The sequence below is a fragment of the Nuphar pumila genome, chromosome 9, assembly GCF_984573655.1.
Source record: "Nuphar pumila chromosome 9, dmNupPumi1.hap1.1, whole genome shotgun sequence".
NCBI classification, from domain to species: Eukaryota; Viridiplantae; Streptophyta; class Magnoliopsida; order Nymphaeales; family Nymphaeaceae; genus Nuphar; species Nuphar pumila.
In genome coordinates this window covers 13,530,549-13,543,129 of record NC_143257.1, presented here as the reverse complement: position 1 = coordinate 13,543,129, position 12,581 = coordinate 13,530,549, and the positions used below count along the sequence as shown (strand labels likewise).

At 38.2% G+C, this 12,581-nt stretch overlaps 1 protein-coding gene across 1 annotated transcript in view; it reads left to right on the top strand.

Annotated features, from left to right (window-relative positions):
* The window catches only part of LOC149828441 (uncharacterized), a 35,205-nt gene extending 22,872 nt beyond the window's left edge, over positions 1-12,333 (top strand). The window contains exon 2 of the mRNA XM_090017579.1: positions 11,285-12,333. Within this exon, the coding sequence (XP_089873705.1) occupies positions 11,285-12,028 (744 nt within the window). The 3' untranslated portion in view covers positions 12,029-12,333. The remainder of the gene's footprint in view (positions 1-11,284) is intronic.
* The last annotated feature ends 248 nt before the right edge of the window (positions 12,334-12,581 follow it).

Sequence of the window (12,581 nt, the reverse complement as noted above, 5' to 3'; positions counted from 1 at the left end):
GGGTAACAGGGTCTTTATCGTAACGTGAAACGGCTGAGTCTTCCTCCTCGTCATCTGACCTCGTCAACCGTGCATGTCAATCCTCATCTGTCTGCTACACAGGTGAAGTCGAGCCCTCCTCTTCTTCAGTAGAACCCAAAAGCCGAGTTTTCCTCTAAACAAGTCGAGTTTCCTGTTTTTCCTTCTTGTTTCACGATCTCCTAGTTCTTCCTTCAACCGAGCTCTCTTCTACAATCAGGTCGAGCTCTCTTCGAAGAGACGAGTCTTTCAGTCAAGTTTCCCCTTTTTCACAACGTCAAAATTGAATCTGATTATATACGATTAGTTTTCTAAATTCTGATTATTCTTCTGCTCTCGTTTTATATATGTTCTTTTTCAAATTAAAACATACTTGTTCTTTTTCTTACCTACAACACGAGTTGATATTTTCATATTAGACTTGCAATCGTTCCATTTCTAAGACTTTTAAACCTGCAACATCACGACTTCTGCCAAGTCTGTTTGAAGAACTACAACACGACTGTTAAAAAAAAAACAAAAACAAAAAAAAAGTGGCCAGACAGACTTGTGTTGCTGGGTCAATGAATTGCTGAAGAACTAAACCAAAGTTTTTTCTCTTTATCCCTTAATCAATTCTTTCATTTTCATCAACTCGTGTTTTCTCGTTCTTCTCTTTAGTTAACTTGTTCATTTATTTATTTTTCATGGATTCCCCATCACTTCCATCCAGTTTTCTTGGTCAACGCATATCTGAGAAATTGAATACCTCTAATTTCTTGACCTGGAAGAAGCAAATTTTGCCTTTTATTCGTAGTTTGGACCTCTGGTCACCTCGATGGAACGATTCATGCACCTTCCGAGTTCCTCCTGTAGGAAGAGCAAGACGATAAAGGCGAGGTTTCTAATAAACTAGTTCACAATCTAGAATTTACAACATGGAAAAGAAAGGACCAGGCGGTTGTGGCTTACATTACCTCTACATTTTCTCAAGAGGTATTAATGGCCATTCCAGATGAATGTTCAACTAAAGAACTGTGGGAGATACTAGTGCAGACCTATTCGCAGATTTCTGAGGCTAGGATTCTTCGTTTAAAGAGAGAGTTTCAACTCTTAAAGAAAGAGAATTTATCGGTTACAGAATACATGAACAAAGTCAAGAGCATCACAGACCAATTAGCGATGGTGGGATGTGTTATTCCGGACAAAGAGAAAGTTCAACAGGCGCTGAATGGTCTTGGATCTGACTATCACATGTTGGTCACCTCTCTTTTATGCCTTTCTTCATTGCCTAACTTTGATGATTTGCGCGCGAAACTCCTGCAGTATGAAGTTACTATTAGAGGTGAGGAGTTGACTTTCAATTCCAGCAATCATGAAGTCCTTGTCACAGGCATGGTGGCAGGACGTGGCCGTGGAGGCTTTCGAGGTGGACGGGGACAGGGAAGAGGTAATCAAGGAGGTCGTGGATTACTTCCCACGCCTAATATGTCACCCAACTCATTCCCAGTTAACCAATCTTCTAGACAGATACCAACGTGTTTTCAGTATAATAAAAAGGGGCACATTAAGGCAAATTGCTGGCATAATCCGCAAAACAAAAGCAAATTTGGTGGTGCTGGGCCTTCCACTAGAGGACAAGCAATGGATGAAAAGGAGAATGTGAAGAACCTCTTGATCTCTGCCCTTTCTGAGTTAAGTTTCAAGCAAACTGAGCAGGGGACTTGGTACATTGACTCTGGGGCTGTTGCACATGTGACAAGTGACATTGGTAACATTTCACAATTCATTCCTTATCGTGGTAAATTTAGTATTAAAACTGGAGATGATGCCTTCCACCCTATATCCCATGTTGGAAACATTTCTCTTCCACTCCTCAATTCTTCACTTCTTTTATCTGATGTTTATCACTCACCCAATATTGTTAAAAATATTGTTTCTGTTTCTAAACTTGTCGATGATACTAATTCTTGTGTTGAATTTACTCCTGTATGTGTCAAGGATCTTCTCACGAAGAAGAAGCTCGTTGAAGGAGAGCGACAAAGAAATATGTATGTCCTCAAGGAGTCTCTTTTTGCTCGTACTGCTCCAATAAATCCACAACCAGTTCATCCAGTGTCATTTAAAGATTGTTTTAGTCTGTCTCTGTGTAATAAGTCAGAAATCTGGCATCATCTTTTAGGTCATTGTAATTGTTCATTCATTGAAAAACTTGTGTTTAGTGGACTTGTTCCACAGTCCATTTTGAGTATTGAGTCTGATATTTCTCTTTGTTCCAGTTGCCATTTATGTAAGAGTCATGTTCTTCCATTTTACTCAATAAATCAAAAAGCTTCTGTGCCTTTTGAAATTGTCTATTTTGATGTTTGAGGACTTGCCCCACAATCTTCCTTATCGGGCTGTCACTATTATGTCACTTTTATCGACAATTATTCCAGATATACTTGGATCTACTTTATGAAACACAAATTTGAAGTGTTCAAGCTTTTTCGCTCATTTTGTGCCTTAGTTTGTAATCAGTTCTCATCTCAAATCCAACATTTCCAATGTGATGGTGGGGGAAAGTATCTATCAAAGGAAATTACTTAATTTCTCCAGGATAAAGGAATAAGTCGTCGAATATTTTGCCCGCACACACCGCAACAAAATGGTGTGGCAGAAAGAAAACACCGACACATTGTTGAAAGTGCATTGAGCATGATACTGTGAAAGCATCTTTAACAAGATACTACAACCAATAGAACAATATTCTTGAAAATAAATATGTGCACATACGCACAACAAGAACACTTGTGCACAAAAAGCACAAAACACGAATTCACAAATGTGCAAATGTACTTATAAGATTCATAAACAACAAAAGGCTAGGCAATAGTCCCAAAACCCTTGAAAGAATACAAGAAATAGTGCCCATATTTATAGGGCATTGGGAGGCCTTGGAAGGGGCTCCACATAGTCGTTGGAGCCCATCGAACGGTCACAAATGTGACCGTTGGAGGGGTCCAACGACTAGTGGGTTGGGCCCCTCCCAAGGCAAGTACAACACTTTGTTAAAAGGAAAAAAAATTAAGAAAAGGAAAATAAAAATACAAACATATTCATGAAAAAGAATATGTGTAAAATGTCTAAACTACCCCTAAGACTAAAGATAGGAATATATATATATATATAATAGGTAGATACATATACATATATATAATATATGTATTACCTTATATATATAAAATATATATACGAAAATACAAATTGGATTTACATAATTTAACAGATACATGGCACTCACGCTCCTTTAAGCTTGTGGACAAAAGCTTTTCATTCTACTATGTATATCATAAATCGACTGCCAATGAAATTACTTGTGAATCAATCTCCTTATTTTACACTCTTTGGGACTCACCCTGATTATAATGAATTGCGAGTGTTTGGTTGCATATGTTATGTTCATATTGACAGTTCCGAACGTGACAAGTTCCAAAACAAGGCATGCAAGTGTAAGTTCGTTGGTTATGTTGATCAATACAAAGGTTATCGCTGCTACGATTCCACTACTAATCACATCAAAATCTCACGGAATGTTGTGTTTGATGAGACTTATACTAAGAGCCCAGGAAGGGTAGAAGAACACAACGTGAATGATGAAGGTTATCAGTCGTGGCTTGATGCTGAGGTGTTTGATCAAATGGCTACTTGCGATGCTCCCTCATGTCATACAATATCGACTGAACAAAATAAACCTGGTGTGTGTACACAAAGGGAAGAGACGCCGACCACGCAGGATACTATGCCTACCGTTTCAGATATTACCAAGTTTCAAGGGACTGTCTATGTACGGTGAAATAAAGACATTGCTTAGCGAACCGATGTGCACCCTAGAAGGCTTGAGAGGATTCATCATCCTATTGAAAGATGGGTTAGTTATAACAACTTCTCTACAGACTTTCAGTTATTTATCTCCCAGATTGAAAACCAGATGAACCTATTAGTTTTTTACAAGCATCTATGTCACTCAAATGGGTTGAAACCATGAATGAGGAAATAAAAGCCTTACATGAGTGTGGAACTTGGGAGATTGTTTCCAGACCATGCGACAAAAATGTTGTAGGGTCTAAATGGGTCTATAAAATAAAGTATAAACCAGATGGATCTATTGAACGCGATAAGGCATAGTTCGTGGAAAAATGTTTCACTCAAGAATATGGACAAGATTATGATGAGACTTTTAGTCCTGTGGTCAAGATGTGAACTATTCGATTAATTTTGTCTTTGTTGTTTCAATATAGATGAACTCTTAATCAACTTGATGTCAAAAATGCATTTCTGCATGGTAGCCTGAAAGAAGAGGTGTATATGGAGCAACCCTCTCGTTATGCAGAATATAGCCCCAACACACATGTTTGCAAACTATAAAGAGCCATCTATGGGTTAACGTAGGGTTCTCGTTCATGGTTTGACAGTTTTTTTCCCTTGAAGTTCAGCAATACAGTTTCATTTGTTCTCGCCTCGATCATTCATTGTTTATTTTCTGTGATCGTCAGGTACTACCTTAATTCTTATATATGTGGATGACATTATTATTACTGGGAATTCAGATGAACACATAAAATCCACGAAGAACTTACTGAGTCAACAATTTAAGATGAAAGATTTGGGAGTATTACGTTATTTCTTGGGAGTTGAAGTGGATAGACAGAATGAATCTCTTTCATTAACCCAACCCAAATATACCTTAGATCTGTTGGAAAAGGCAGACATGACAAATTGTAAACCACTATCCACTCCTAGTGTATTAAACCACAAGCTCAGCTCTCAAGATGTGGAATCATATAAAGACTCCAAGCAATATCGTAGTCTCGTTGGAATGCTTCAACACCTCACCTTTACCAGACTAGACATTGTGTATGCAGTGAACCAAGTGTCACAATTCATGCATGATCCACGAACAGAGCATATGAATGCTGTTAAGAGAATTCTTCGATATTTAAAAGGCACTCTTGGAGATGGTCTAGTCTATCATCAGTCCAAGTCCAAAGGGGAGCGACATCAATTAGATGTTTACACAGATGCAGATTGGGTTGGAGATCCAGATGACAGACGATCGATTTCTGGATTTTGTGTTTTTCTGGATGGAAACTTGATAGCGTGGAGTAGCAGGAAACAACGTGCAGTTGCACGATCCAGTACAGAAGCTGAGTACCGATCTATGGCGGCCGCTATAACAGAGGCTACATGGCTGAGACATCTTTTGACTGAGATCGGAGAATCTGTTATGTCCACCAATATCCTTTGCGATAATCAAAGTGCCATACAAATTGCTTTCAATTCCATTCATCACAGTCGTACCAAACATATAGAGATTGATCAATACTTCATTCGGCAAAAGATCGAAGATAGAGAAGTTGAGCCAGCTTATGTTCCCACAGCTGATCAAGTGGCGGATTTGTTTACTAAGGGACTTACCAGCATCCACTTTTGGTTTTTGAAGAACAAGTCCATGGTACGAAACCATGCACAACTTGAGAGAGACTATTAAGAATGTATATGTACATACGGGTCCAGATTTGGACCCTCAGACCCGATCCGATCAGTGTATTATATATATCAAAGAATAGGGCACGATTCTTATTGATTAAGAATCGTGCTTCTCGTGGCTGCCTCCTCTCTTCTCTTCCTCACAACAGTGATACAGAAGACCAAGATTACAGGTGCGTGATTTCTTAGACCCAGTTCATGCATGAACCTCGTACTGGGCATATGGAGGTTGTTAAAAGGATACTCAGATATCGGAAAGGCACAATTGGGGATGGATTGATATATTCTCCAAAATCATCTGACAAGGACATGCACGAGATTACTGTATATTGTGATGTAGACTGGGCAAGGGATCCAGATGAACGAAGGTCTACATTAGGATATTACATCTTCATTAGAAGAAACTTAGTATCCTGGAACAGTAGAAAACAAAAGGCCATTGCTAGATCAAGTACTGAGGCTGAGTACTGCTGAAGTCACATGGGTCCGGCATTTGCTAATGGGAGAAGTGATATCTCGGTCTATCTTGCTGTGTGACAATCAAAGTGCTCTCAACATGTCATTCAATTTGGTTTATCACAGTCGTGCCAAGCACATTGAGATAGATCAACATTTTGTGAGACAAAAGGTTGAAGAAAAGGAGATCGAGCCCGAATTTGTTAACATTGAAAGACAAGTTGACATATTCACAAAAGGCTTGACCAAGGATCGTTTTTCGACACTTAAAAGGCAAGTTGTTCATGGTTCAAAACCATGATCAACTTGAGGGGGGTGAAAAAGTCTATTTGTCTGTGTATTCTTTACTTGTATTTGTTATTTTGTATTCCGGGTCTGAATAATATATCAAACCCGACCCATACTGTAAACGAAGGATATATATATACATGTTTTAGGTCACAATTTCATTATTGGAAATCGTGACAGCCGCAGCTCCTCCTTTCTCTTTCATCTCTCTTTTCACGTGTGACAGATCCTAGTGGAATCTAACAACCAAGATATTGTCAAGTTGATATTGGTGACTATACTTGAGGTCACGAGTCTTGATTATTTCAAGTAAATAAATTCTGGGTTTGATCTAATGTTAAACCCTTAGTTGATGTTAGCAGTGTTAAATAAATTGTCTAATACAGTGTTGCAAAGAAAAATAAATTGTCTAATATAGCAGTTTTTCAATGCTTGCAAGGCCACAATCTTGATTAGGGTACTCCAACTAGATTGTTGTTTTCATCCCCTTGCAATATCAGGAAGTGGTCAGAATTTATTGGGATTTTTATTATTTAACATTCTTCTTAGTGATAGACATGCCTCATTGGTACCCAAATCTTGAAAAAAAGGACACCTTTTTCTTATAAAATTTTAGGTGAAATTCAGAGGGTGTTGTGTTGGAGTCTCTCAGCAAGGATTAATAGTGTTGAGAAACTATTGAATTAGCCTGTTTAACATTGATAATATGATACATTTTATATATGTAATATGTGTGTGTGTGTGGGTGTTGGGTTTTTAAACATTTTTCTATGTTCTGTCGCAAGCCCTATGTATATGATCTACATAGTTTATTTTGTAAAAAACATATTTTTAGATTGTGTGATTTTGATGTGTAATTGGATCTTTTTAGAGATTAAAAAATTAATGGTCCAGGATGCACTACAATTGTACAAAAAAATCAAGTTTTTACATCGAAACAAGTCGATCCAAAGTGTGCCTCCTAACAATCACACTAAACACTTCTATTGGGTCAGATTATGGTGCTAAAGCTCACACCTATGATTTTCTGCTGCATTATATGGTACCAAGTACTACCGATAGTATCAAATATATATATATATATATATATATATATATATATATATATAGTGTGTGTGTGTGTGTGTGTTACATAGTGTTTATATTTGCCTACTATTGTGCATTTTGTGACTGATGGCCCTAGAGGCCATATGAAAAGATTTGAAACACACTATTGTAGATGGATTCTGTGATATGTATAAAACTATGAAATGGTGTAGTCCAATACACTTTGGAGAAATACATTATGATGTGGATGTGGGTACGGGATACGATGCCAGATTTGCTTGGTATGATACAACAATTTTAAAAAATGAGGATTCATGGACACAACCATATATATCATATATATTTATATAAATTATATATAATAATAATAATATATTATCCCTTAAAATTTAAAAAAATATATATTTATAAGCATCTTTTGATCATGTCGAACATCATGTCAACGTGTTGGACACAGTGTTGAATGTGTCCTACATGAATCACATCGTGTCCCATGTCTAGATCCGTGTTGTGTCGTACTGACACACGATTCACCCCTTGAGGGGCGTATCTCTGTGACATAGGTGTGATTCAGCCACTCAAGTTTTAACTTTGATAAGAATGAATGGAGGAATAAGACACAAGAAACAACCTGATGGATGGGACAAGCCATGATGATGATGATGATAGATTTTAGACATTTTGTGCTTGTGCGCACTTTTCATCCATGCATAAAATAGTTTTTGTGTTTTTTCCTGTTTATTTTTTTAGTTTGATTAGGTGTTCACTGTCAATTGGGACTAGTCTAATGGGTAGTTAAGTGGCCTCTTTATATATATATATATATATATATATATATATATATATATATATATATATATATATATATATATATATATATATATATATATATATATATATATATATATGGGTTCTTCCCCACTTGTATGTATGCATTATTTGTGCATTCTTATTCTTAATAAAATTAGTATTTTCTACATTGTGAGTGTGTGCCTTAGTGCATTTGTGAGTGCCCTTAGTGGTGTGTGCTCTTGCCCTTAGTGGCTATTGTGTTCTTGCTCTTAGTGGCATTGGGATTTCATCTCTTGGAGGCTCTATCATTACCTGAACATCTCTTTGATGAGATCTTTCTTATTAGCTCACTCACTGTCTAAGTGGACCATAAAACAATGTACATGAAGATGTTGATCCATTTCACATCCAATCCAAGTTTATTAGAATAAGCATGTGGTTTTCCAATTCTCTCCCCCTATAAATAAACAAATAAATATGAACATACACACATACACACACACAGTGTTGTGAAAAGCGTTGAGGCGTAGCGAGACGCTCCACCAAAATTCGAGGCGAGGCGTAAGCCTCGAGGCGCAAAGCGTAAGCCTCAAAAAAAAAATTTAAAACTTAAAAAAACTATAAAAATTATCTAAAATTATAAATAAATAAGAAATGCTTTATTGATGAAGCACCAACCAACACGAAATAAAAAATCTCAAATAAATACGGAAAAAATATGAGATAATTAGTATAAAGAAAAATAATGTCTATATTTTTTTTATAGAAAGAAAAATTTAGACAAAACCTTAGCGTATATTAGTATCTTTTCTGGGGTACATTAATTCACGGGAAACAGAACCCTTATGGTAGTCTTTTCATGATGCACGTCAACAAGAATGCTAATTTTTTCATGATCTTGTAAACTAGTAATGAAGTTTTTTTCAAGAAGAAAAGAAAAAGAAAAAACGAATACAGAGATCAGGATCACAAACTGACCTGAAGGTAGACTTGGTATATGAGATCATCGTAGCTTCCAGCCATCCTTCCTTCAACATTCTCAAAGGGGAAGAAGTCGTAGGGAAGTGAGTAATTCAGGAACTTCAATACTGCCTTGAACACATCTATGGAGTATCCTTCTACCTTGATCTCATTAGTTACTTTATCCCTTATCACTCCCACAAACTGTCTGTAACCATCTTTGACTGGAACTCCAATTCTCAACCTCTTCCCCTTTGTTGGAATCATCCAACCTCTTGGAACATCAGTGGTGCCGCCGGGCCAGACGACGGATTTAAGAACACTGGCTGGACATGAATAGTTTGTGGTCGTATTCATGTTCTGCCCGTTCAAACTTTGCGAGAGTCCGAGATCCAGACTCCAAAATCCAATCTCTCTTGCTCCCTTCTCCATGACATTGATAATTTGGAAAATTCTAGTCTGTAGCTGACCATCTACAAGCCGGAATTCACCACTCAATCCTCTGAATCTAGTCCCCAGCACTGTTTCCAGCAGTTTCGGACCCGAAGGGGAGATCCCCAACATCGAAAGGTCGGTCGAATCCCCAGTCATGTTTGGATTGATGAACTTGGAATTGCCAGCACCATTGGCTTTCTCTACTGCAAGAGCCAGTGCATATGCTGTATCATAGGCCCATACCCCGAACACGTTGAGTTCTGGTGGAGCTTCTATTGCAGGATTGTTTGGCCGGAATCTATGCCTCCATCTCTCTGTGAAATCTCTCAAGGCTTTCGATGGGGGCACATATGTTTTCACTCCAATGACACCTCTCATGGATGCTATCACCGAAGCATTCATGGAGCCCAACAGATGTTATCAAGGTTATTCTTTCCAAGATCTTGAAACGCATCTAAGCTAAACTGTGCTTGGAACAATTTTAATGATTGTGTCTAGATTCCACAATATTGTCAAGCTACACTTGATATTGTGAGAGCAATTGAAAGTTAATATCCTTGTCTTCTAAGGAGTAACATGCAAACATTTTATTTAACTTAGATTTCTGTTTGTATTGTGGGAATTACTTTTTTACATGGAGTTTTCTCGAGATCTATGCCCGAGTATTACTAATTCTGAATTGACAGCTTATGCTGTTCCCTTTCCATATCCAAGCGGTGTATGAATGGTGCATCATAATTTGTGATATTGGTGTCATGCTATTTCAATAGATTATCTTTATTAGCTATAAAGCAAGCTACTTATCAGAAACGTTAACACCACAATGTTGCTTCTATTCAATATACTAGAATCAGAGCATTAAACTTGGCATGAACTGGTTTGTGCTGCGATTCGAGACTTTAAATCTTGCAAGGCTGAGAGACACGTGCAATTTCAAGCTGAAGATATCAATAGAACTGTTGGTTTCTGATGCATTAAAAGTAGAACACTTGCAAGGTGGCATGTTCTGATTATATGTTTGAGCAAAAATTACATTGCATGTGGTTTAGGTATGTAGTTTATGTTCTGTCAATAGTGGAATTTTTGTTGGAAAATTGTTGGCTTGATGACCTTGTTTAGGAGACCCTCATTGAACTTGGCAAGTAGATCAGTTGAGACTGAATCTCCCAAAGAAGATGCCAAGTAGCAAGGAGTTGGATCCAATTGATCCATTTGTCCTATGCCCTCTGAGTTTCACGTTGCATCTACAAATTTGTGGCATATAAAGCCATGCCTTTTAGGGGGCTGCCAAAGCTTGAAGAAGTTTGTGATTGGATTTGTTTATGGCTTGGATAAATAATATGATGGAATTGGAAGCGACTTGAAGCAAAAGCCTTTTCAACCAAAAACCTTGGTTAAGATGCTTCAATTCTTCCAATCCAGTCAGCAGATTTTACCCCCAACTTTATTCTTCTATATTATTGCTAATATGATGGAACTAGAACCTAAAATTTTGTTGGTGAAGTGTTTCAAGCCAAAATCATTGGTTAAGATTGCTTCAAGTCTTGCCTATCAAGTCAGCAGATTTTACTCCAGCCTCATTATGCTACATTATTGTTATTTTTTGTTTTCTTTTCAAGTAGTTATCATCAATGCCATGCATGCCAATGAAAAAGAACTTTGCTAAGATGCTATCATATATCTTGATGATTGGTATTGAAAAATTGAGGCACGGTAATTTTACCTTTGCTCATTTTGGCCATCATAAAACTATAATGCTTCTCCTTTTTACCCTTTACAGTTTACTCCCAAAAAGGGAGGAACACCAAAGAAGAACGAGATTGTCTTCATCTCACCAACTGGGGAGGAGGTCAGGAACAAGAAGCAGTTGGACCAGTACCTTAAATCCCATCCTGGCGGTCCTGCTGGTTCTGAATTCGACTGGAGTACAGGCGAAACCCCTCGCAGATCTGCAAGGATAAGTGAGAAAGCAAAGGCAGCTGTGCCATCAGAAGAGGAACCCAAGAAGAAACGAAGCAGGAAATCGGCAGGTTCAAAAGCTGATACAGAAGTTCATGCTGAACCAGAATCTGCTCCTCTAGAAATTGAAAGTGGTACAGATGAGGCAATGCATGATGCAGTGGAAGAAGGCAAAGTTGGACATGTGGCTGTCGAGGAATCTGAGAAAGAGGGCAGCAAGGAGCAGGAAGAAAAGGGAAATCCAGCACTTGAGGAACCCAAAGAAGAGGAAAAACCATCAGTTGAGCAGAAGGAAGGGGGGAAGACTGAAGAAATTGCACCTGGTGAAAAGATTCCAGAAGAGGGGCAGGTAAGTGACAATGGTGATCTACAAAAGCAAAACCCTGCAGCTGAAAAAGATTGTGCAAAGGGAGAGGGGAATGGGATTGTGCAGCCCGGACCCGAAGCGCCAATCATGAAGACTGAACAAAAAGAGAAAACGATGCCTGAGAATGATAGAAACCTGAATGAAGAACCGTCTGACAATGCAAGCAAGGTGGTGGAGAATGGCAGCCATGAGAGTTAAGATGCTCCTGGTAAACCTCAGGAAGTTAACTCATTGGCACATGCGGATGCCCATCCAGCACCTGTGCCTCCAGCGGTTAGCTGCTGAATGCATTTGTTGTTAGGTTTTAATCTTTTCTCTCTCCTTGGGATGACTGTAATTTGTAGTTTATTCATCTACTCCAATTGTTGCTCCTGGAACCTGCTGGTGCGGGGCAACCCCTGAATGCTTCTGAGATCTTGTCTGTAGAAATTAGAGCTTATGTGATCCAACACTAATATGTAGTCTAGTTACTGAAGCTTTAAATTTCTTGATGCTTACCATCTGAGGCTTTTCTTGTGTCTGTGATTTGATGGCTTTATGGGTACTATGCATGTGGAGGTCAGCGCACCTGTTTTGGGAGCCCAACATCAGATATAAAGAAGACTACATATTGATGCATGTATGCATGTGTAGGTGCACACTATTTTCAAGAGAGTATAAGCATCGGATCTCTGGAGAGCTACTTTGTCGCAGAGTATCTTGTTAATGCTTCATATTTACTGCAAAAAACCGAGTCATGGCGGGTGCTGAA